The 25,295-nt window shown below is 34.9% G+C and overlaps 1 protein-coding gene across 1 annotated transcript; it reads left to right on the plus strand.

Annotated features, from left to right (window-relative positions):
• Nucleotides 1-3,315: 3,315 nt before the first annotated feature.
• On the plus strand, nucleotides 3,316-17,807 carry LOC104115377 (CBS domain-containing protein CBSCBSPB3). Its single transcript, XM_009625995.4, has 14 exons — nucleotides 3,316-3,767; nucleotides 6,448-6,616; nucleotides 7,393-7,525; nucleotides 8,306-8,476; nucleotides 9,873-9,951; nucleotides 10,044-10,157; nucleotides 10,285-10,351; nucleotides 12,103-12,208; nucleotides 12,289-12,347; nucleotides 13,836-13,942; nucleotides 14,015-14,151; nucleotides 15,330-15,412; nucleotides 15,523-15,612; nucleotides 17,174-17,807. Exons 1-14 carry the CDS (start codon nucleotides 3,634-3,636, stop codon nucleotides 17,351-17,353), a joined length of 1,629 nt encoding a protein of 542 aa, XP_009624290.1. The 5' UTR covers nucleotides 3,316-3,633; the 3' UTR covers nucleotides 17,354-17,807.
• The last annotated feature ends 7,488 nt before the right edge of the window (nucleotides 17,808-25,295 follow it).

Genomic DNA, 25,295 nt, shown 5'->3' on the forward strand with positions numbered 1-25,295 from the left:
GAGGAAAATTGGGACCGTGACAAAATCCTCATAAAAATCTATTTGATCTTAAGTTGACTTCAAGGAGATATTCTTAATGTAAATAGAAACGAAAATATAATTGTACTCAACTTCCTACATAATTCAAACAAGGAAAGACTTAATAGTTAAAATTATATTAATTTTAAAGTCTTAAATATTAGAAAAATAATTTATTAAATTGACGATTTTAATTTAATTAATAATTTATTAAGTCAATCTAGTCTTAGGATACGTGATTTGCATGTACGCCTCTATCCATAAATGCAAACTTCTTAAAACTTAGATAATATTATTAAAGAACGTATTTGTATTATAAAATTAAAATTAGAGGAAAAAATTCAATTCCCATTGTAAAATAAAAATTAAAAAAAGAAAGATTAAATCCTGAAATAATAAAGGAAGAAATCTTACCTGACAAAAACCCTCAAATGCTTTGTCGAGTTATTCACATATTATTTAATTTCATTAAAAAGACATGAATACCTAACTTTTAAATTAATTGACTTGCAGGTTTTATATCAAAATGGAAAAGTTCACCAAAAGCTTTTTGAATTCCTGTCAACATATTATATTACATATGGTCATGATCAAATTTATTTAAAACAGTCACCAATCTTTCAGTTGAAAACTCTATATCATTAATATTAGAAATCTATAATAATAATCTGCACACAATATGCGAAAAAAATAAAACAACACAAAAGATAAAAAATGAGTTTAGTTGAGAATCAAAGCTCAAATATAATGATTAAAATAATGCAGTAGAAGCAGCGTCCACAAGTTAAATAAAAATTTGTAAGCAATAAATTCAATACCCTATCTGCTAAATAAGAATAATTGCAGAGAACGAATTGGAGTAAATTCTCTTGGTATTTTGGGCACATTAAATTTTCTGCTCTAATTCATGTTTTCTTGGAGAAATTCGTTATCTAATACAGCTCTCCAACCTAACATATAATCTCTTCATGATTTTTGTGCTTAGCTCGAAAAGTAACAAATTTGTATCTAATTTGAATGTTCCTAATTTTCACTTATTTTGTCAATTTTAAAGCCCTAAATATTATGACTTCCTATGTAATTCAAATAAGGAAATATTTAATAACTAAAAAATCTTAATAGATTTTAAAATACTAAATATTAAGAAGATTATTAAATGACTATTTTATCCAACATAAACTTTATTTTTAAAGGGTAAAAAAGGCGAACAATATTTCGTTAAAAGCTTTCATGCTTTTAATATAAAAAATTAATTTTAGTATACGTGTGTTGCACGTGTGTATAGTGTCTATCAATTAAAAAAAAATAAAATTATATATATATATATATATATATATATATATATATATATATATATATATGACGTTGAAATAAAATATAATATTTGTTTAAATAATGAAAATAATTTTTCTTACACTAACATAGTAATTATATTCAATATCTTCTAAATATACACAGATGATGATTTTTGTTAAATTAGTTATACATTATTTTGTAATTATACATATCTTATAATATGATAAACAAATATGTTAAATTGTGTCTCACCTGAAATCTCTTTATAAATACATTTTGTCTTCTTCTATTTCATCCTCATTTCTTAAAGTTTACATTTGAACCAATTTAATTCTTAATATTATATTTGTTTTTTTTATATTCTAATTTCTTTTAATTTAAATATTTAATTATAACTATATTTTTATCTACAAAAATTCTTTTTATAAATGATAAAATCCTAACTTTTGTACTTTATGTGTGCCATGTGTTAATTATAAATAAAAGTATAAGTTTTTGAAAATAAAAGATATTACTTCTATATATCTAACTCAATAAGAAAAGAAATCGCCACGTAAAAGTGTTCTTAGTCATTGATATATTGAAAATATCATTTTATATACAAATACTGAATAGGCTTAAAAGGACCTCCAATTTTTATCTTAGGTTTTCTATGATGAAAATTTTCACCAATAAGTTCCCCCTCAATAGTTTTAAACTTTTGTAAGTAAAAAAAATTATTTTTCATTAATTTATTTTTAAAAATATCTAATTGAATTGCTAAAAGATTAACTTTTGGTACAACCATATATTTATAACCTCCCTTTAATGTTACTTATTTATCTTCCTTTCTATCTCTATATGTGTTTTTTTACCTGGAGTTAAAAATATCACTCATGGACATACTCTATCAACCCACGCAAGAAAACATACTATTTTTTGACGAACTTCAATTGACCTAATAGGCATTTATAATTTTATAACACTGAAATATGTGAGAGAAAAAGGACTCCTACCTAAAAAGAATTGGGCAAAATTTTTAGTGTTATTTTTCTTCTACAAATTTGTTGTATTAAACGGTCCAAATAATAAATGATTTAATATACAAAATTTAGTAAATTTTGAATTCTTAAATATTAGAAAAATAATTAACTGACTATTTTGTCTAGTGTAAAATTAATTTTTTAAAGATAAAAAGGACTAATGATAATTCGCTAAGGGGCGCGACATGCGTGTACCCAAATACTTGCATCTGTTTTAAAAATGTTTTATACTTTCTTTAGAACTTCATAGTATTTTAAAGAACATACTAGATGTGTAAAGAGTTTTATTGTTATACAGAGTAGTTAAAAAAAATAAAAAATAATCAAGTAGGCTTTCGAGTGTAATATGTTGTTTTAGGCTTTCTAGTTGAAGATTTTGCAAAGTTTACTATTAAATAGTATATTTCTGTTGAAAGTTTTCAGATTCTTATTTTGGTTAAAGTCTTCGGGTGGAAAAAAGGTTTCAAAAGCAAAACATAAAAATAAAATATACCATATTTGTTTTGTAGAAATATTTCAATCATTCTTAAAAGATTGAACAAAAAAAGGAAAAAAAAAGTTTATGGCAAAGAGGCATTTCATGTCAAAGGTCTTCGTTACTTGAGGTTTATTTTAGAATACCGAACCCTCGATTTCCCTTTGTGGAAATTCAATCTTAAATATACAATTTAAATAAGGAATTTTTTAATAAAAGTAAAATCTTATTGGATTTATTCCTAAATATAAGGAATTCCTACAAGTTTGAAATTCTAAAAATTAGGAAAATAATTAAATAACTATTTTATCTAGTGAGAACTCTACTTTTAAAAGGTAAAAAATGCGAACGATATTTGACAGTCGTGCTTTTAATATAGTATAGATAGATAGATGAATAGATAATATAATATAGAATAAATAGATTTAGATAGTACCCAAAACCTAATTTTGTAAAAAAAGGACTAATAATTGCAAAGTTAAGAAAAAAGAAAAATAAAGAAAAGATGCTATCTAGGTCTGCGGGATCAGAAAAGCAAGAGCGCCGAGAGGGGAGAAAAAGAGAAGGGAGAGAGAGAGAGAGAGCAGAAGAGAGGGTTTGGGTTAGGCTCGACGCACAAGTCTTCCCTCCCTAAATTCCCCCATCCACCTCCCTAAACCTTACTCAATTCTTTAACAATCCAGAAAACCTAATAATTCTTCTCTTTTTCTGCCTCTATTATTTACTTGTAGCCGATGCCTTGTTGCTTACTTTGAAATATTCCCAGAAAATCAAATAAATTATTATGTGTGTGTGTAGATTGGTGTTTTCGCAAAAATAAATATGAGTAGTCAAGTGCCTCCAGCGCCCAGGCGCAATAGTTTGGTACAGAAACGAAACATATCGACTGTCAAGAAATCTGTGAATCAATCTGAGAATGGTACTAGCCAGAACAAGCCCTCTTCTCCACCTCACTCGTAAGCCCTATTCTCTTTTTTCTCTGATTTTCATATAAAATTTTGGTTTATAGTTTAAAGCATATTGTGGAAGTCAAACCCTTTCGGTAGCGATTACAATATCTTTTGCTTTTTCTCTTTCGAACTTTCTTTGCACAGGTTATAACCTGCAACTTATCCATCAGATTTCTCTTCAGAGGTTTACACGCTGTAGCTTATCATCCATCTTTTTTTTTTTTTCCAAGGATGAATCAATCTGAGAATGGAATTTTGGTTTATAGTTGAAAGCATATTGTGAAAGTCAAACCCTTTTGGTGGGGGATTACAATTTCTTTTGTCTTTCTCTTTCGTGCCAATAGGATGCAGAATAGTATATAAAGTTTAAGGATCAAGCTTTATTTGCTTGTCCATTCAGATTAATAATTGTTTTTGGTTATGTAAAATTGGTTCAGTTTTCTCTACGTGAATGGAATGATATGATCTACTTACTAATAGAGCGGTGTCTGCACTTAACGGATATACCTTTGAACCATAGTAACTGTTTTTATTTCAAAAACAGAATAGTGGTGTAGAGTTAGAATGTGAGATGTTGAAGTCAAACCTTCTTTCCGCAGGTTAGAAGCTGCAACTTATCCATCAGGTTTATCTTCAGAGGGTTACAAGCTGTATCTTATCATCAGTGTATCTACTCTTTTTTATCCATTGACGAAACTGTTGTTGTAATCTTTTTTCCCTTCAATAGTTCATTAAATTGAGCATTTTGGCCTTTTGCAAATCCTTACAGTTATCTCCGGAAGGCACAGGTAGGATTTGTAGACGATGGAAAAATACTAGTCAACTCTATTCCTATTTCATGTTCCAAAAGTTTAATGCTTGTGCACATATATCTGAGTGATGTCAAGAAAAGGTACGAGAAATTCTGTGATGATTATTCCAGAAATAGGGGGAAAGTCTTGGATGGAGGGAGTATGTGAGCAAGATTACTAAATTTATCGAGAAAGGTATTGTTCAGAGTGAAAACTTAGAGCAAGATCAAAGAAAGTTGAGCTACGATCAAGTGGCTCAGATTAAAGGATGGCCAATGACGAATACGATTTTAAGATTTTGGATGGAGAAGGGTTGGATGGTAACACTTTCTGGATTGACAAAAGCTCTATGAAGTCCAGAGTAGATTATCTGTACATGCTTAATTGGATTTTGGAGATTCCACAACTGTTATCCTTAGTCGTGTAGAGGTTCAACAATGGGCTGAAAAAACTAGACAAATTCCGGACAAGGTGAAAGTCAAGGAGCTAAATAGAATTCACTTCATGTTTGAGTTCCCTTCTAGAATTGTAGAGAGAATTAAAATGAGGAGTTGGGTTGTTAGCAGCAAGGAGTGTTGTCCTTAACAAACTTCAAAGAAGGGGGTTTTCAGTATGCAATAGGTGTTTCCTTCTAGCAGTTCCCTGGACAGTAGCAGTCATGTATTTTTGGCATTGTTGCTATACCTGGCAGATCTGGTCTCTATTTGTAAACTATCTCGTGTTGGCTTCTATGATCATCGGCAATAGAAATAGAAATGAAGTCTTAATACTTACCAACTTGAAGCGCAGATTGTGCCCTTCGTCTCCCTTAGTTAGTGCTTTAATGTAGGCGTCAAGGTTCTAGGCGTGTGCATCTTCAACGATGGGCTGTCCTTAAGAGCGTTGCACCAGACAATAAAAAGTTGACAAAGTGATACATTAATAGTCAAGAAAATGCCATCACTGGATTTTTAGTGATTAAGAATAAGAAATTAGATATTTAGTATAAGAAAACTAACCAGTAACAACCTAAAACTACACCTTTTCATCTAAATCAGAAATATAATGTGGCTTTTCAACTTGATTGACATGATTTTAACTGCATATATATAGTTCTTAAAAGGGTAGAGTACTGCATATATATAGCTTAATTATAGTATTTCCATGCTCAAGTCTAAATAATTATTATTTGTGTTCATAGTTACATTTTCTTGCATTACATTTCTTATTTTTTTAATCTTTTCTTCGTTGGTGCTCTTCTTCGCTAAAGCCCACGCTTTAATCATGCTTTGCGCTTAAAGTCGCTACAGACTTTGGTGCTCTTTTTCGCTTTTTGCTTTTGAGTATTCTGGTTTGGAGTAAATTGGTTAATCCCATTGGATGTGAGGAAGCTAATAATATATTGGGAAGAGCTGAAGGTTGATAATTGGTGCAAAAGGATTTGGAAGACGATCCCCTCGTGCATCATTTGAACATAACTGTGTGGTCATAAGAAACGGTAGATGCTTTGAAGGAAGGGCTGACTATATTCCTTTTGTAAAGCTTAAATGTTTACAAAATCAATATTTTTTGGTGTACAAGCAGCAATTTTAGATAGCATGCCAGCGTTTTTGGACTCTCTTAGTCAATAGGGAAACAGTTCCTATCTTTTGTACTTTCTCTAGTACCTTCTTGGTACTGATTTACTAATAATTTTTTTCCTGGTAAAAAAAATTAATATTACCTTTACATTTTAGAAAAAAAGTTTCATCAAATTTGAAAGAACTCTTTTGGTAACAAGACAGTTGTTTGGCTTGTCTGTAGGAGGGAATGGTATAATTAACATAACATTAGAGTGTTTCTGCACTTTTATGGTAATGTTTATGCATGGCGGTAGATGTTTTTATGCATCTAGATGCTGAGATGTGTGCGTTTAGGTCTGTTGCTGGGGAGAGAACAGTGAAGAAGCTGAGGTTATCGAAGGCACTAACAATTCCGGAGGGGACCACCGTGTCTGAGGCATGTCGGCGGATGGCAGCGAGACGAGTTGATGCTGTTCTGCTAACTGACGCAAATGCCTTGCTCTCTGGCATAGTAACTGACAAGGTCTTCTGAAAATGATCATTTTCTTGCTCTCTTATTTTATTTTCTTATTTTATGTTTTTGCTTTTGTGTATTCAAATGTTCAGTTTACTGCTTTTTTAAAATGATTTAATTCTGGGGTTTATGTATCTCTGAAGACTTTAACGCTAAAATGGTTGGTTCAGGAAGAAGGAAAATTTCCATTCTATATATTAGAGAGTGTTGTATAATTAACTTTTAATGAACTTGGTAGTGTTCAATGAGACCACAAATAGATAAGTAGACCAGGGAGGTTGTTATTGTTGTTTTTTCTTTTTTATATTTTTTTAGTAAAATAGACAAGAGTGGGTTGCTCTAGCGGTGAGCACCCTCCACTTCCAACTAAGAGGTTGTGAGTTCGAGTCATCCCAAGAGCAAGGTGGGGAGTTCTTGGAGGGAGGGAGCCGAGGGTCTATCGGAAACAGCCTCTCTACCCCAGGGTAGGGGTAAGGTCTGCGTACACACTACCCTCCCCAGACCCCACTAGTGGGATTATACTGGGTTGTTGTTGTTTGTTTATATTCTTTTAGTAATATTTTCTTTTAGATATGCTTATAGGTGGAGGGCCTTTACCAAAAGGCTATTCCTCCCTTATATATGAGTAATCTTGGGAGTTGTTAGGCTTTAAAAATGAAGGGAAGTGACAACTCATAGGTAAACATATATGAAAGTAAAGCTAAAGACACTTGTTGCAGCACTGGAAATTAGTTGTTTCTGGCTTACGTTGTTATTTTTTTTAAAATTCGGATTTCTGTGTGTAGGATATTGCGACTAGGGTTATAGCTGAGGAGTTGAGGCCTGAGCAAACAATTATCTCGAAGGTCATGACCAGGAACCCTATTTTTGTGACTGCAGATTCATTGGCTATTGAAGCGCTTCAGAAGATGGTGCAAGGTGTCTTTCTTGACATTTTATACTCTGATTTCTCTCTCGCCATTAAGAAAGAAAAGGAATCAACAACTTTTCATACATCTAGGACTAATTTCATCGATGAATCATTCCAGAACTAATTTAGTGAGACTAGTATTGGCTTTTCTATGGGAGGCCATTCCTGTGACTAACATGAAAATTGTGAAGTTGCAGTTGGGACTGGCGAATGATGGGACATATAGCTTAAATTTACATAAGTTCGAAGCTGCTTGGTAGCAGTAAACTTTTAGTGTTGTAATGTAGGAGATAAAATGCCTGGTCAAGTTATTTTCCATTGCACACATTATGGAGAAATGCCACCCTTTTAATTATTAACACTACTATTAAGGTGATGGCAATTGTAACAATAGCAATTGATTATGTTTCTTTTTCTAGGATGAACAAAAAGTCCATGTTATCCCCTTAGTGGACTTCTCTTTTGTACTTAAGATACACGTTGAGCTGGTGTTATTAGAACTGTTAGATCCTACATCCAATGTTTAGTTGCAATCTCCACCTTGAAGTAATCTGATACAACAACAACATACAAAATCCCCACACGTGGGGTCTGGGAGGGTGTGGTGTACGTAAACCTTACCTTGTGAGAGGTAGAGAGGCTATTTCCGATAGACCCTCGGCTCAAGAAAAGCATTTTCAAAACTGGTTTGAGAAAACCACGAGTAAAAAGTAATCTGAAGATATCTGATAAGAGACTTATTTCTTTATTCTTATTTTATTGTTGTCTTGTTTTGCTCGTTTCAACAGGTAAATTTCGTCATCTTCCTGTTGTGGAAAATGGTGAAGTTATAGCAATACTGGATATTACAAAATGCCTTTATGATGCAATATCAAGGATGGAGAAAGCTGCAGAACAGGGAAGTGCAATTGCTGCAGCTGTTGAAGGAGTTGAACGGCAGTGGGGAAATAACTTCTTGGGTTAGTTGTCTCCAAGCGACAATAGTGCTTCGTGGAAGTGCTAGTTGCTGCGATCATGTACCAAAAGTTAATTTTATGCATTGTCTCGTAGAAAAGCTCTGATTTCTGTATGTACAGTAATAATCTTTTTCATGCTTTCTTTTTATAGTGTGGTCCATTTTTCTTTTGACGTCTGTTAAAGAAAAGCCCTTCACAGGAAAAATCAACTCAAAGCTGAGAATACTCTATTTTACAGCTTTAGAATCAGTAATTATTGATGCTGCTAATATTGAATTTAAATTTTATTATCTTGGTTCACAAAAAAAAACCCCGAAAAGGGAAAAGGAAAAGACAACATGAAGTAGCTCCAACATTATCATTAAAGGGAAAAAAAAAACATGAAGTAGCTGCAGCCTGCAAGTTGGACACCCCTTAAAGGGGGATGCTATGTCTTGGGGGAACAAGTCTGATATTTCATAGAAAGCTTATGAATAAGGGTGCACTCGAACAAAAGCACATTCTTGTATTTTGAACTGACACCACCTTCTTCCTCTCCCCAGTTTTCCCCTGTGATGTGCCATCTCTGGCCAGAATCAGAAGTTGCATTATTGACTATTGGTGGTCATGGATGGGTTATTAGGCATCACTCTTGAGAGGCTTAGCTGAAAATTCTCCCTGCAACTAGAAGAAAGCAAGGTTCGGGAGCATATCATACAGATTAGGATTAACAAGCTATCTTACAAACTCCCCCCCCTCCCAAAAAAAAAAAAAAAAACCCCACCCAATCGGTGCTGTACGTGAGGGACAAGATTCTATTACTAATTACCTGCAGGAAATTAGCAGTTACTTGTACATATGTGAGGCTACAGTGTATCTCTGTTCAGATTTATTATTTATTGCAGGAGAGTTGCGAAGTATAGCCAAGGGATACTTGAGATAGTGCAATTCAGGAACACCTAGTATTTTTTAACTTTCTTTTTTCAATTTTATCCTTTTTTTGTTATTAGAGTGGGCTAGAGATAGCCATTACATTGAACCACTATTTCGTAGAGTGTTTTGATTGATACATCAGTCTTAACTTCGGGTCTGCAACCAAATGCTATAATATCGATGTTTGTGATATGCTTTTTGTGGATTTGTTTGGCCTTACAAAGACCATTACTTATGAATGGAGTAGAGAGTGTGTTGTGTGTATGACTTTGAAACAAAGTTGATGAGTGTTTGTAGATGTGTATCCAAGTTTGCTTAGCTGACATGTTCTAGTGATATAAGATGTCTACACTTGATGCTTGGTCAATTTGCATTCCTCTCAATTTGTTGCTTGCAGCAGATTGTTCCTGATTACTTTAAGCTCCTAATAAACTTATACGTCTGGGGTTATGGTTAACCGTCTTATGGTTTCTGCACTCTGTTTCAGCTCCATCTGCATTCATAGAAACATTGAGGGAGCGGATGTTCAAGCCCTCTTTGTCAGCCATTGTTTCTGAAAATACTAAGTATAACTAACTTCCCTACTTCATCTTAAATTTGAGAAGAATGTGTTAAATTGACTTTGAGTACCTGAATTGGAACCTTGTTATGTCATCAGGGTGGCAATAGTATGCCCCTCAGATCCTGTGTATGTTGCTGCTAAGAAGATGCGAGAATTACGGGTCAACTCAGCTATAATTTCAGTTGGAAACAAAATTCAGGGGATATTGACGTATTTACTTTTTCCTCAACAAGCTTCAATTCTATGTACATTTAGTAATGTTATTATCTTCTCATGCCCAAGCCTTGGCGATTATGTAGTGCATAGCTAATAGATGCCTGCTGGTATTGTGATGCAGCTCAAAAGATATTCTTATGCGTGTTGTAGCACAAAATCTATCCCCTGAGCTGACACTGGTGGAAAAGGTTTTGTTTTCTCCTTATTTCTAGCCGTCTAATGAGAGTTCTAATATTTTTTGTTACTTCACTGTTTTTAAAAGCAAAAAGTGCCAAAAAAGAAAAGTGACAAAATCCATGAGCCTTAAAACGAAGAACGAGAAGTGAAGCACAAACTTGTTACCGAAAGCAAAATACTGCTGAATGTAGTAGATTCAGTACTTATAATAATCAAAGTGCAATTACAATTACTAATCTTAGTATCTAAATAATGATTTCAACAGGACCATCAAAAGACAACTTCAATCAGAAAAATGAAATTTTCATTTCCAATTAATCACCTCTGAAAATAATTAATTTGTTTCATCTTGCCAAGTTCACTTGATTGGGGAAGGTTGTATTGTGGCAGGGATGTGAAACATAAGGATCACGGTGAATTGCAGTTATGTCTCTTCGACAGTGTTGTAAAGAGTGTGAAGCGAGGAAATGCGACAAGCCCCTTTTCGCTTAAAGCGAGAAGCGAAGCGCTCGCTTTTTTGAAGTGAAGCGGAATTTAAAAAAAAAAATTATAATAAATATTGAAGCCAAAAAAAAGGCAGTAAGAGCTAAGAAGAACTGAAACAAAAAAGAAGGCAGTAAGTAAGAAAAAAATTGGGCAGCATTTCGCTGCAATTTAAGACTGAAACAGTGAAAGAAAAAGAAGAAGAGAATGAGAAAGAAGAACTGAAGGAAAAATAAAAAAATTTGGCAGCATTTCGCTGCTATTTTGAGGCTGAAACAGTGGAAGAAGAAGAAGAAGAAGAAGCAGGAGGAGGAAGAGGAGGAGGAGGAGGAAGAAGAAATCACATACCTGGGCTTGAACTTAATGAAATTGAACTTGAAAAGTGCTGAAAATGGAAACCCTAGTCAGAAGAAATCACATACCTGGGCTTGAACTTAATGAAATTGAACTTGAAAAGTGCTGAAAATGGGAACCCTAGTCGCTGTTTTTCTCTGCTGCTAGATGATGTTTTGAAAAAAGACAGTTTTTTTATTTAATTAACGTTGGCGGCCACTTAATATAGTGAAGCGCTCGCTACTGTCGCTTCTCGCTTCAGTTGCGCTTCTCGCTTTTTTTGGCAGAAGCGCACGCTTCATATCACCTGCTACGCTTCACAACACAGAAGCGACCATGTGCCCGCCTCGCTTCGCTTCGCGCGAGCGCTTTTCACAACACTGCTCTTAGGTAAAGATGGGAGGGACAAGTCCCTAACTAATTTATTATTGTTAAAGCACCATAGGATGTATTTCGTTGTTAAATAGGTGACCTGATAGTTGAGGAAGTAACATGATGTTATTTGGTACTTATGTATATGGCTTGTTGGTGCATATTTTGAACATTAAGAGGATGCTGGATCTGAATTTGACTTATAATTCTTTAATTAACCCCAAACATCCTTCTCATGGAAGTTCTGAGGTGCTCATTCAGATTCATTACTGGCAGCTGAACTTGTTTTTGGAAGTTCCCTCATTGCTCCATCTACATGGTGGTCTTCATTGCTGGACTTTTTGAACAACTTATTTTCGTCTTTTACTTTGACGTAATTAATAGGTCCTTTTATTCAAAACCCCAATTGTCGCATCCCTTCTCTCCTATTTCACAAGGTTCGTTTTGGTCTACACACCGAAATTGATAATATTTGAGATTATGCGGGATCACAAATGATCCTGTTTTTGCTCACTCTTTAGCCCCTATGTCTCTTGTCCAAGGAGAAAGCGTTTTGACTAAGTCATATTTATAGGTAATGACACCAAGCCCTGAATGCGCAACATTAGAGACAACAATACTTGAGGCTCTGCATATAATGCATGATGGGAAGTTTCTGCACCTTCCTGTTCTAGATAGAGGTGAGCTTTTGCTTCTTGACATTCTGATTTTAATAGTGAAAAGTGGTTTCCACTATCAAGTTTAATATATATTTTTGCAGATGGATGTGCCGTCGCCTGCATAGACGTGTTGCAGATAACTCATGCAGCTATATCTATGGTAAACTTCCAATTGCTTCTTATGTTATATGTCTGGAAAGTGGTGACATATGAAATCCTTGTTTGAACTAGATGGAAGATAGGAAATGATTCTAGTCATGATATGGGCCTCTTTTGCATGTATCGTTTTGTACTATGCTGCTTTGATACGGATGTGCACACGGGAACAGACCTAGAAGTCGGATTTGTCATCACCTAAATTAAATCTTAGGTTCGCGGATACGGTTAGGAGTATGGGTAAGGGTGTCAAGATATACTAAACAAATGTATATTACGACATTTATAAGTATATTTTTTTGCCAATTAATTGAAATTATTAAATTAAAGCTAGTATGATTAAATTCTTTCTAGCGCTTCATTGTGAACATATATAGACACAAACTCAAAATCAAACCTATCAACCCATACTCAGCCACAATCGTAGTAAAAGCACCCAAGTTAGGTTGATTAAATTTAGTGGGGATCCGACACCCACACCCAAATCGTGTCAGGACGATACGATTCCCGCAAGGATTTTTATTAATCTTTGCAACATAGATTTTTGCATTGATCAATTTTTTTAAGACTTAAATAAATAAAAAGGCGTGTATGTGCAAAGCCTATTTCCTTGGTGAATTGTCACTCTCTATTTTTTGTGTTATTTTTTTTTTTTTGAATAACCGAGAAATCCCTGTGGGCTGACCCTTAGGATCAACCGCAACCTTCGAAACTTGGGGTAATGGGCCCACCCGTCTACCCTTCTTCACTTAAATACCAGACTTTATTCACATGGCGAAGGCCTCGAACCTATGACCTAAGTCACAAGTCCCTCAACCTTTGTTACTTGAACTAAGCCTTGCAGGCCACTCTTTGCTTTATTTTTATCAACTAGTAACCAAACACTGCTTCAACCTGTTTGTTTATTTCTTCATGAGCTGTCTAAGCGATTCCTTAACATTATCAGCACCAGTTAATTTAGTTAAAACAGAGAAGCCCTATCTAAGCTGCAAGTTTGATATAGCAATCCCATCAAACGCATTTGAAAGACTGCTTCAGGAAGTGGCTATTCCCCTGAGACCAATTGTTTCAGGTTTAATATGGTGGGCATGCAGATTGGTATGCAATTATATTGATGTTCTATATTAGCGTGTTTCATTGGTTGCTGATCCTAAAAGTTATAATTTTTGTAAAACCTATCGTGGTTATATAGGTTATATTTTCTACATTAGGCTCCTATTCTAGAATGCATCAACTCTACGGAGGGCTCTATTTTGAAGTGGGAGAAGGCACACTTGCTGTATTTTTTTTCCAATGTTTCTAAATATATGGTTGTTGTTTCTGAAAAGCGAGTTAATCAGAGTCCAGATTTACATGAAAATTGGTCAAACCTTCAAATAAAGCCTCAGTAAATGAATTAGGACTTGCATCTATGAGGACATAATGTACCATAGTTTTTTGAGGAAGGAGTGCAATACCGAGCATGTTGTCTTAAATTTGCTGTTTCCCTAAGGTGGAGAGCAGCTCTGGTGCTGTCAATGAAGTGGCCAATACTGTGATGCAGAAGTTTTGGGATTCGGCACTTAACCTGGAGCCACCAGACGATTTTGATACGCTCAGGTACTTTTGCTTCCTACATGGTGTTGCTTTCATGACTCTGGGCATATAAAAACTAATTTGCTTATCATACAGTGAGATGTCTATGTCTCAATTGATGATGTCAGAAGGGACAGAAGCTGGAAAATCTGGATATCCATCTTTGGGTCTTGGAAATACATTTGCTTTTAAATTTGAGGACCTTAAGGGTCGTGTCCACAGATTTAGTTTTGGTGAGTGCTGTATAGACTTCATTACATTGTGCACTAGGAACGTTAGTCAACATTTTGTAGAGGAAGGCTGTATCGTTGAACTTAATTGATTTTCCTTCACAAGTAGATATACTCCATCCTTTTCAGTTTGTCTTATATTTCTTTTTAGTTTGTTTAAAAAAGAATACCTCATTTTTATATTTAGTAACTCTTAAATCCCAACATACCCATTTTTGTTGTGAACAATTGCTTTTTGCAATATATAATGCTTTCACTTTTATAAAGCTGAGTTGCTATGGAACTCATTTAGATTTCTTCCAGCAACTGCATTTAATACTCCCTCCGTTCCAATTTGTATGGCATTGACTCGGCATGAAAAAAAAGAAAGAAGACTTTTGAAACTTGTGGTCTTAAATATGTATGTTTGTGTGCCTATAAGACTTTTGAAACATGTGATCTTAAACATGCCATCACAATTTGTGTAGTTATAAAATCTTCTCATTAAGGGTTGAGAAGTTTAAAGTTGAATAATAAGCAAATAATACCACAAAAATTGGAATGAAGGGATCAATATTTGAAGTTTCCATTTTATCATGAGAGTATCATATCCCTTTCCATTGGAGAATGTAGTCTGTGCTTAATTGCAGGAGTCTAAAAGGAGAATTTCTTATGTTTCAATGTTTTGATGAAGTTCGTATTAAAAGCATAAGGAGTCTGACTAAGCCTTGAAGTGCAGGCTGAAGAAACTGGAACTTCAATTAAACTTAAAGGGCTGTAATTTTTGGTTGAACAAGACACGAGTTTCCATGGATATGATTAAAATAAGTGTCTGATGGGAGAAAAGGTTTTATGTTGGTAATGTTGCAATTTTTAAAAGCTTCTAAAAAGCTAATATTGGCAACTTGAAAACCTAAAACGAGTTTTGCCCTATGATATTGACTGGAATCCTGCCATTGAGTAATCTTCTCTTGTTTAGGGTTGTGCTTTTACAACTACACTGCAGGATTCAAGGTGGCTTAATGAGGTGGATTGTTTTCTTAAATTTTAACTTTCCAGTAACGTAAATTTAGTTATAAGAAGCAACACCAAAGCTTTTACTGCATAGGAATCCCCCCTACAGTCTTTAGAGGTTCTATTCATGCACTAATTTAACTTAATTCTTAGAGCATGCATCTGACCCTCCGCTTTTTCTTTCTCAGGCTCAGAGAATTTAGTGGAGCTTGTTACTGTGGTTATGCAAAGGTTAGGTGCAGTAGATGAACAAAATCGTCCTCAACTTTTGGTAGGTGTAAATGAAAATCGTTTTTCCGCCTTGATGAATTTACCTTCTGCTCTTCATTTGGTAAATGAATAGATGAAGATGGTATGAACTTTTTTCTATCCTTATTGCAGTATGAAGATGATGAAGGCGATAAAGTTCTGCTGACAACTGATAGTGATCTTGTTGGTGCAGTTAACCACGCTAGATCAGTGGGACTAAAGGTATGGAGATGCCCCTTGTTATGTCGAATACATAGACAGCCCCTAAAGTTGGCACTAATTTTTATTTGGACACCTCTACTGACCCTTGTACCTAGTAGACACTCCAACACTCACCAAAATGTACCTATTAAACATAAAGCGCTGACATGGCATAAAGAGTGATTCTCACTACATTTAGGCGCGTGAATGTTTACATTTTGCTGACATTGCTAAAAAATTAGCAATTTTGCCCCTCTCACACATATTGTTCATCTGTCTTCTTTCTCTTTTCTCTCCATCTCCATCTACCATTTTGGTCACCATCCTACTAGTTTTTTTCTTATTTATTAATCCTCATCGGGGTTTTAAATAAAACAAATTCCATCAGTTTTTCTCCGCCAAAGTTTCTAATTCTGCCCACCCCATTATGAATATCCCCTTTCTGGTGATTTTTCTGATGATGCTCGTTTGCATACATCAGATTCTGGTTTGTTGCAGAGTTCTCTTTCTGCTCCTTATAAGAAGGAAACCGACAACCACAAAGACTATCATGATCCAAAAAATATAAATCGTCGTATAAATTATCAAAACAGTGAAAGAACGAGAAAGAAACGACATAGTAATCTGGAGGAACCAAAGAATGCACACGTTAGCTTTTGCACCCAAGAATGCAAAGGGAAATGGATCTGCTATATATGGAGTAAACATATACTATGCAAGATTGTTCTGTTAAGATGTTCTAGTATGGAGTAAAATACTCTGCCAAATAAACCCAGCGCCTTATTAGATCTTCTACTGCCTGTTCTGTTTCTGTTTCTACTTCCCGGCAGCTTTGAAGAGGAAGAGGTCGGCAAGATTTGATATTCCGATCTCTAACGTCTTTGTTGTACTAGACTCATAGCTATTATGTTTATTTCAACAGAAGATGGATGAAGAAGAAAACAAAGAAAAGCCCAAAAAAAATGGAGAAGAAAAAGAACGATGAAAACGACGAACGGAGGGGGGACGTTCGTCGAGAGGATTATCAGAAAAGAATTTTTTTATTTTATGGCTAAAACGCCTTTTTTCTTTCTTTTTCAAATTTATTTGTTTGCTTTTATTATTTTACACTTGGCGTCCATTAATTGGTTCGTTTTTTCATGTCAGCAGAGTAAAAATTATGCCCTACTTTTTTAACAAAGAATGTGGAATTTTAGGGGGCTGTCTATGTGGTTGGCCTATGTTTTTCCTATTGCATCGACTTCCATTAAGTTATGGTTGTCAAAATTGCGGGAGATCTTGTGTCACGAGCAACTGCTTCCCCTTGTTAATGAAGTTGTAATCATATTCCAGAGAGAATTTTGTGAATAGTCGGATTAGGCAGAGAAATGAATTGTCATGTGAATAATTTTAATACCAACTCGTAAATAATTAACAAGTGTTTTGATTTTCTCGAAATTTTTTGTTTCCCTTTTAGCATCAAAACTCTGATGATGACCAAAATTCCCTCGGGCATCTATTTCTGTCAGTGGATGTATACAGGCTTTGTGGACAGTTTGGTCATAGCATTCTTATTTTCATGACTGCTACATTTCTTTTGCAGGCCTTAAGATTGCATCTAGACTACTATGATGTAAACCAAGAAAAATCAGCGCCAGAATTGAGTACTACCTCTGTCGAGAAAGATGGATGGGTTTCACTGCACATGGGGATTTTTGCCGGCGCTGTTGTGCTAACAAGTGTTGGTGTATTTGCCTACTTGAAGCGCACCAATACATGGTAAGCCAATTTTTAAGGATTCTATTCTGCTGGAAAAGCTATAGATCATGCAGACTGATGTGTGAAGTTCCGAAATTTTGCTGTCGGCAATATGAACACTTCTACTATAGTAGAGAAGGGCAGTGTTTGAAGTGATCCAAACATGCTGATATAAGAGTAGCTACAATCCTTCTCCCTAATGCCAACTGCTTGGGAAAAAGGGTGGAAAAAACGAAAAGAAAAGGGAACTTGAGGAGAATTCGTCAGTCTTAAGTTGCAGCAACATTATTCTCGTTGATATGATACGTGTTATTTATGGTCAATTACTGCTGGAAATTGGAGTTTTTCCTTGTAAAATCAGTGAATTTGGGTCTTTTTAGTATTACTGGAGTCATCCAAAGTTTGAGGGGATGCCTCATAACTCGAATACTGTAAATCATTTAATAGCATGCGTCTTGGTGCTAATCTTCTTTATTTAACACTAGTATTTTTTAATTTAGTAAACAAGAATTTGCATTCAGTACGAAATCTGGTATATAAAAAAAATAGAAAAAGAAAAAAGTTAGGGGAACTATCAATGGCGCAAAACCTTGTTAAGAAAACTACCAATTGCGCCTCTTTACATTATATCAATCTGCTGCTGACCTATAAAATGCAAATATTTTATAACAAAAAATTATTCAAGTCAGGGTCGTAAGATACAAAAAGGGAAAGCTAGATACTATTTTTTAATGGAGTATCTATCATTTACTAGAACAAAATTGTGAAGCCAGAAGTTGATTGCCCACAAACTCTTTCTTACAACTTTTGTCTACATTTGTTTAGGTTGCATCATCAGAGCTTTCAGACACTTGAGATCTTGAAGGGTTAAGATCTCGAGTATATAGATAAAATATTAGGGTTGAAAGGTATATAACATATATTGAACACCCTTTGTCGCGGATATTTTTTTTACTTCTTTCAAGTTTGAAGAATCCTTGGAAAAATTTCTGGATTCGCCGCTGGTTAGAATCCAAACTGTAGAAGTTGGTCTCGAGGAAAAAGTTGGAGTGAAATGACTACTATGATAGAGCAGATGAAGCATTTCAGCCACAAGTATGACGAAATCCATGAAAGAAAAAAATTAAGATTTATTATGAAGAACTGCAAAAGACATCTAGTCGGGTAGATTGTAGTCTTGGGTCCTTTAATTAAAAGGGACGTCTGAATCTTTAAACTAGAAAATGATCCACAAGTTTTAAATTCTCTTTTAGGATTAAGGTTAATTATAAGTTAATGATGAAGCAATTTCTTTAAAGAATAAAAAAGAGCTCATCCCATCTCTATGGCTATTATTTTTTAAAAGTGGAGCTTGCTGTTCTTTTTCTTTCTTCTCCAAAGCTGAAATATCGATTTCTCTAGTATTATTTTCCAAATCTTCTCCAAATTTTATTCTGTAATTTCCTTCCTTGACAAGCGTGGAGTAGAAATGGAAAACAATCCACAATTGTATAAATGTCAATCACGAAAACAAGCTGCACTTAAAACGAGATCGTGGTCATGTAGGTTGACCCAAAAATGCCTAAGCAGGCTAAAAGGAAATTCGGGAGATTAACAAAAAATAGAAAATCATGTTGAAAATTTACGTGGATTGTGTTGTTATTAATTATTTTTAAGTTCTTTGTTATCGGTTCTGGTGATAAATGCTACATTTTAAAACACTTACTATGCTAACATGTATCAGTCCTCTAACAAGAGTGAGTTGCTCTAGTAGTGAACACCCTCCAGTTCCAACTAAGAGGTTGTGAGTTTGAGTCACCCCAAGAGCAATGTGGGGAGTTCTTGGAGGGAGGGAGCCGATGGTCTATTGGAAACAAGCTCTCTACCCTAGAGTAAGGGTAAGATCTGCGTACACACTACCTTCCCTAGACCCCACTAGTAAAATTATACTGTGTTGTTGTTGTTGATGTTGTATCAGTCCTCTTAGAGCATATTTGGAAAGTCACATAGGAATTGAATGTATGTGCAATATATAACACAAGTTTGCATTTGCACAAGTTTGCATGTTTGTTTGGCGAGGAAAAGACTTTGGTAGTCCCTAAAATATCTATAGGAGTATTTTTGTCCCCTTATCTTATCTGTATCACTAAATATAAAATATCCCTTCTTTTTATGAAAGGGGACAACTATGGTCTAACCCTTAACAGGGTTTATAAAACTAACGGAAAAAGCTTCAAATAGTGTTAAAAATAATGCTGTTAAACTAAAGGTGAGGAAAATTGAAAACATATACGCGGGAGAAGGGAAAATCGCTAATTCCTTTTCTTTGTTTTGGCACCAACAGCGTTCTTTCAATTACCTTTCTTTACTTTGGCGCCAAAATTATTCTTGTAAAATCAAAGATTTGCCATTGTCGATCTTTATTCTCCATCACCAGTCATGTATATCAAGAGGAATGGTGCAATAGAAGCACGCCCATCTTATGTTGATTTACCAACTAGTTTGCAGAATCTTTTCTTTATAAGTTTTGACCTTAATTCTTATTTTTGTTTGTTAATTTGTATCAAAGTAGGCTAAATTTGGGTACTTTATATTGTTTCTTATCTTATTTCTACATAGGAAAACTAAATCTTGTTAGATTATAAGTTGCATTTTTATTTTGTTTTTGATTGCCTTTAAACAAGTTTAATTAGAACTTCTTTGCTTATTAGATTTGAGTTCCTTTTGTATTCAGTTCTGCTATCTTCAGATTATTTTGGTTTGAAACTCCTATTAAAAATATGATTTTTATTGTTGCAGGCTCTGTAATTGAGGCGTCATGTTTCAGCATTAAGGTATATCATGGGGGGTTGATGAAACAACAGTCAACTAAACACTATGTTGGAGCTGTGGTCGACTACTTTGACTATGTGAAACCAACATATATTAATATGACAGAGTTGAGGAAGATGGCCGAGATTTGTGGTTACGTCAATGATTCAGTGATATTCTGGCACAAATGTGGTAAGTTTGGTAACATATTGAGACTAGTATCAACTGAAGTTGAAGCTAGCAGAATCGCTACATCGATTCCCCAAGATAATATAGTTGAGATATATTTTGAGCATCTGGACTATTACTTTGAAATGGCATAGATAGAACCTGAGAATGAAGGTCAAACAATCAACATTCAAAATATGCAACAAACTATTGGAATTACTGAGAAAATGGCTGAAACGTCAAACTCGTCTAGTTGTGATGAGTTTGAGGATTCTGAAAATGAAATATCAGATTTCAACCCAATGCTTGATAAGCGAGTTACTGGAAAACAACCTGTTGAAGGTGGTAGAGAGCTTATTAGTGCCGAGGTTCAAAAGAAGCTGTCAAATGAAGAAGGGGATTCTGATTGCGTGAATTCATCGGACACTTTAAGCTTGGACAATGGGAGTTTTGATTTTCCTAAGTACAATCCTAAAACTGATGAGAAGAGTCCAATACTTGCTCTTGAATATACATTTGGAAACTAAAATGAGTCTAAATTTGCTGTGGAAACTCATGAAATAAAAGCTGGAAAGTATATCAAGTGGCGCAAAAATGACAAGATAAGAATAAGAGGTAAGTGCATACACTCGACTTATGAATGGGAAATTATGGCATCAAGAATGCACAGGGACAAAGGGATTTCAAATAAAAACTTACAATCCTGAGCATAGTTGTAAAAATTGGCATCACCGTAATAAGACGATCACATTTTCTTTTATTGCGAGGAGATATCTGGATACCATCAGTTCAAACATGGATTTGAAAGTTTCTAAATTCAGGGACACAGTCAGTCGGCAACTTAAAGCTCATGTTAGTTTACCTCAAGCTAGAAGGGCTAAAAGAAAGGCCGTTGCATTGCTTGATGGTGATACTAAAGATCAATTTGCTATGTTGTGGGACTACATTGATGAGCCTGAAAGGACAAATCCAAGTAGTTTGATTCATGTGAAATTAACATAAAATGAAATGGCTAACAAACCGGATTTATTTCAGAGAATTTATATATGCTTTGGTGCTTGCAAGGAAGGCTTCAAGGCCGGTTGTAGAAAGATAGTTGGTGTAGATGGTTGTTGGTTAAAGGGCGCGATGTACGGAGCTCAATTGTTAACGGCAGTTGGACTTGATGCTAATAATAACATATTCCCAATCGCATACGCAGTTGTTGAAAAAGAAACACGGGATACATGGTTGGATGTTGTTCGAATTACTTTGATGCTGTTTTGGGATGGTGTTCCAGTCACTATTGCTGCTATTGTTCTTTTTGGAAGCTAAACAGAATATGTAATTGCTGAAACTATTGAAGACTTTTTGCTGAAATTAGATGTTGTTGAAGACTTTTTGCTGCTATTTCTGGTTTCCAAGTATGGTTGATCAAGTTCTATTCCTATTTTTCTGAATTGCTATTAATATTTGATGTATTAAATTCTATGATTTTGATTCATGTTCCTACTGCAAATCACTATGCTGTCCCTTTTGGGAAGAAAATTTAATGTGTTTAAGACTCTTTTACCCATGTATTTAAAGCCATGATTTCTAAATATTCTACGTACTGATATTTTGTGATGATCCTTGAAAGTAATGAAATGAAAGTATGAAATATGAAATGCGACCATCGTGTCAAGAATGAAGATTATCATGTGTGGCCAAGAGTGCCAATGAAATGAAAGATTTAATGGAAGACTATGAGATGAATATATTTCTTTTATATAGAAAGTATTTTTGAGAGTATCGTTAGGTCACTGAGGAAAGCTGGGTTATAAATACACAAGCCCTAAACTACACGTGTCGGTGTAAGAGTTGATTAAGGGATGAATCCCCATTGTATTGAGATTATTCCCCTTGATTGAGATGAGTTGATAGCTAGCAAAGACCATGTCGACCCACAGACATTGTGGTGAGACGACCTAGCTGATTGGGTGGAGATCGGACACCATGCCACACATATGGTGGTATCGTGTTTCTATGTTAACCCTCATACATTAGGGTGATACAACTTAGACGATTGGGCAGAGATTGGACTCCATGCCATGTTCATGGTGGTATGTCGGTGCTAAGGATCTCCCAACCTAAAATATTAATGCTTACTTGAAGGTTTACTTTGTTTTTAACTTGGCATTCAAATATTACTGATTTTTCTTACTGCTTCCATGTTTCTCTCCTTTTATATTGGCATTCCATTCCATGAGAGGGTATTTAGCTTTACATACTAGTACTATTCCATATGTACTAGCATGCCTTTTGCTGGAGGCGCTGCATCTTTAATGGATGCAAGTGGTTCCTCAGCAGGCGACACTGATCGTTGTTAGCAACACACCCTCTTCTAAGCTTATTTTTTCAGCCCTACTCCATTTTGGGGCATTGTGTCATTTTGATTCTTGTACATTGCATTTTGAGGTATAGCCGGGGCCTTGTGTTACACCCCATATTTTCGTACGTAAGGGTACGTCGCAAGTCAATTGATGTAAACTTAGAAATGTGATCATCTTTGAAAGTACATAAAGTAAGTTAATCATGTAACCGTGGAGGTTACAAATATTTAATATCATGAATAACAAGTACCAAGATGGTTGGAAGGCTTAGAAGCTAAGCGATTTGAAGTATATAAGTTTCGTCGAAAGTCGACAAGTTGGGAATATTATAACATGTACTTTTGGGGATGAGACTAAGATTCTTAACATGATAAGGAGGTTATCTTATGAGTTATTTTAGTCGTATGATAGTCGTGTGTTATGTTTTGAGGTCAAAAGAGTTGTGGAACCAAAGTTGGCAAAGGTCATCACAAGCTACATTCATAAGTATGCTGAAAATTAGGTCAAATATAGCAGAGATATTCTCACCAATATAATTGGAATTACGGGATGATCCATCTATATTGGAGATCTACGAGTCTATTTTCCAACGCATTAAATTGTTTGTCAATACGACATCAGAGTAGAGAGATATTTATATTTTTGCGAGACTGCACAGACTACATAGATGACAAGTAGGTGTGTCATCTACTTGCTTAAATGAAAGGACCAAATATGTCCAAAAATGGGCTGGTTGGGGTAGGCCAAAGAGCCCTTTTTAGGGACTGATTTACTTCATATATTCCACTCATTATAGAGTCAAAAATCAGAGATAAACCTCTGCAAACGTCTTCCAAAAATTCAACACAAAATCCTAAATGATTTTCTCTTCTTTTCAAGTTCTAGGTTGAGGAAAACCTAAGGGTTGAAGAACCAAGTTAGGAGATGAGATATTCACCAAATAAGGTAAGTATACTGACCTCTTTCATCCGTTTTTTTTTTGCTGTAAAAGAAGATAAATTCTTTCCATAATTGTAAGAACTCACGACACGGTGATCGGAAGCCGTGAGTTCGAGTTATTCAACTTGTAGTGGACTATTTTGTGAGCTGTTTTGTTTTTTGTTTGTTTTGATACTATTTTATGGAGTTTGGGAGGAGAAAGGGTGTGGAGAAACACCACATAATGGCGGGATGGTGGGCTGGTCATTCGTTGTAACATTTTCGGGTTGTTTGATACTACTATGGTTGTCGTTTTGTGTATGAAGTAATTGGGGTGTGTTGGGGTGGAAATGATGTATATATGTTGTTATTGCTGTGTTCTTGTGTTTTTGGTATTATATCGAATTGGGAGGAAGTAAAGATGATAGGGGAGATGCTTCCCATTTTAATATAAAATAAGCTTGTTGTTCGTTGTGTGATAGTTGCATCTTTCGTATCTTAACGATAGCATTATTATTGTTGTTTTAGATTGAAGTATGATGAGACAAGTTCAACATGGTTATTGGATAGATTGTGATAGGTACGCAAGGTTTTCCTTTCTTTTCTTTGGCATGATTAAGGTTCTTTCACGAGTATAGTCATATGAATGTTGAAATGGATTGTGTTGATCGTAGTTTCATGTACTTTTAACGAGTAAATAGAGTCTTCCAAAAGGTCCTTGTCTTCTATATGTAACAAGACGTCCAAATGTCAATTGAAGATTACGTACAAATGGTCTAATGAATCAAAAGAAATATAGTGTCCGTATAATGAGGGATAGCTATACATGAATAGTTCAATAAGGTAGCATAATGTATAGCTTGCAGAAAGATAAGAATGATTTGACCTAAAGAATTCCATGACTTCCAATACTTACACGTTTGTGTTCACAAAATTGATAAAGACCCACGAAGGTAGCTGCATTGCTCTCAAGTTAAGTAAGATTGATTATATATGATGGTGATATTAAGATATGATATACGTTACCTAAGGAGTCGTAAACTGCATAATATGATAAGCTTAGCAATAAGAAGATAAGTTTATAGAGCATAAATTCTACAGCTCTTGTTACGTATTGATGAATGGATATATATATGTATAACATGTAGCCTCGCAAGCTAAGCATATTACATATCTATAAGTAGACAGAATCATGTAATCCCCATAAATGAGTGGTGATGTGAAATAAGGATAGAAGTGCGAGTCCGAATTACTTACAACGTTCTTCATGGCTAAATAATATAGATTACAAAGGATGACGTAGCAAGTGGCTAAGGAATAAGGGTTGGTTATTGTAATAAGTTACTCACGAAATTATATGTTATGAATACGAGTTTATATATTTAATATTGAATGATGTCTGCATGAGTGATATGGATAGAATATGTATAAGACAAGATACCTACAGACGGTCTATGAATGCGTAGGTGTACAATGAAGCCCTATGGACGGTCCATGGACGCATATGTGCATAATGAAGGTTGGTTATGGATGGTCTTAGTTGCACACATAGCCAGACCTCAATACTATTAGCCATACAGATGGTCTACTATGTTACGCGTACGAGCCACTGGTTATTCATGTTTATGAGTGAGCCTTACGGACGGTCTCTTATGAAATGCGTAAGTGCCACTTTTATGTTTCAGTGTAGTCCTAGAGATGTTTGATCTGTCTGAGGTAAGTATTCAGATATAAGGTATG

Source organism: Nicotiana tomentosiformis, chromosome 9, assembly GCF_000390325.3.
Source record: "Nicotiana tomentosiformis chromosome 9, ASM39032v3, whole genome shotgun sequence".
NCBI lineage: Eukaryota > Viridiplantae > Streptophyta > Magnoliopsida > Solanales > Solanaceae > Nicotiana > Nicotiana tomentosiformis.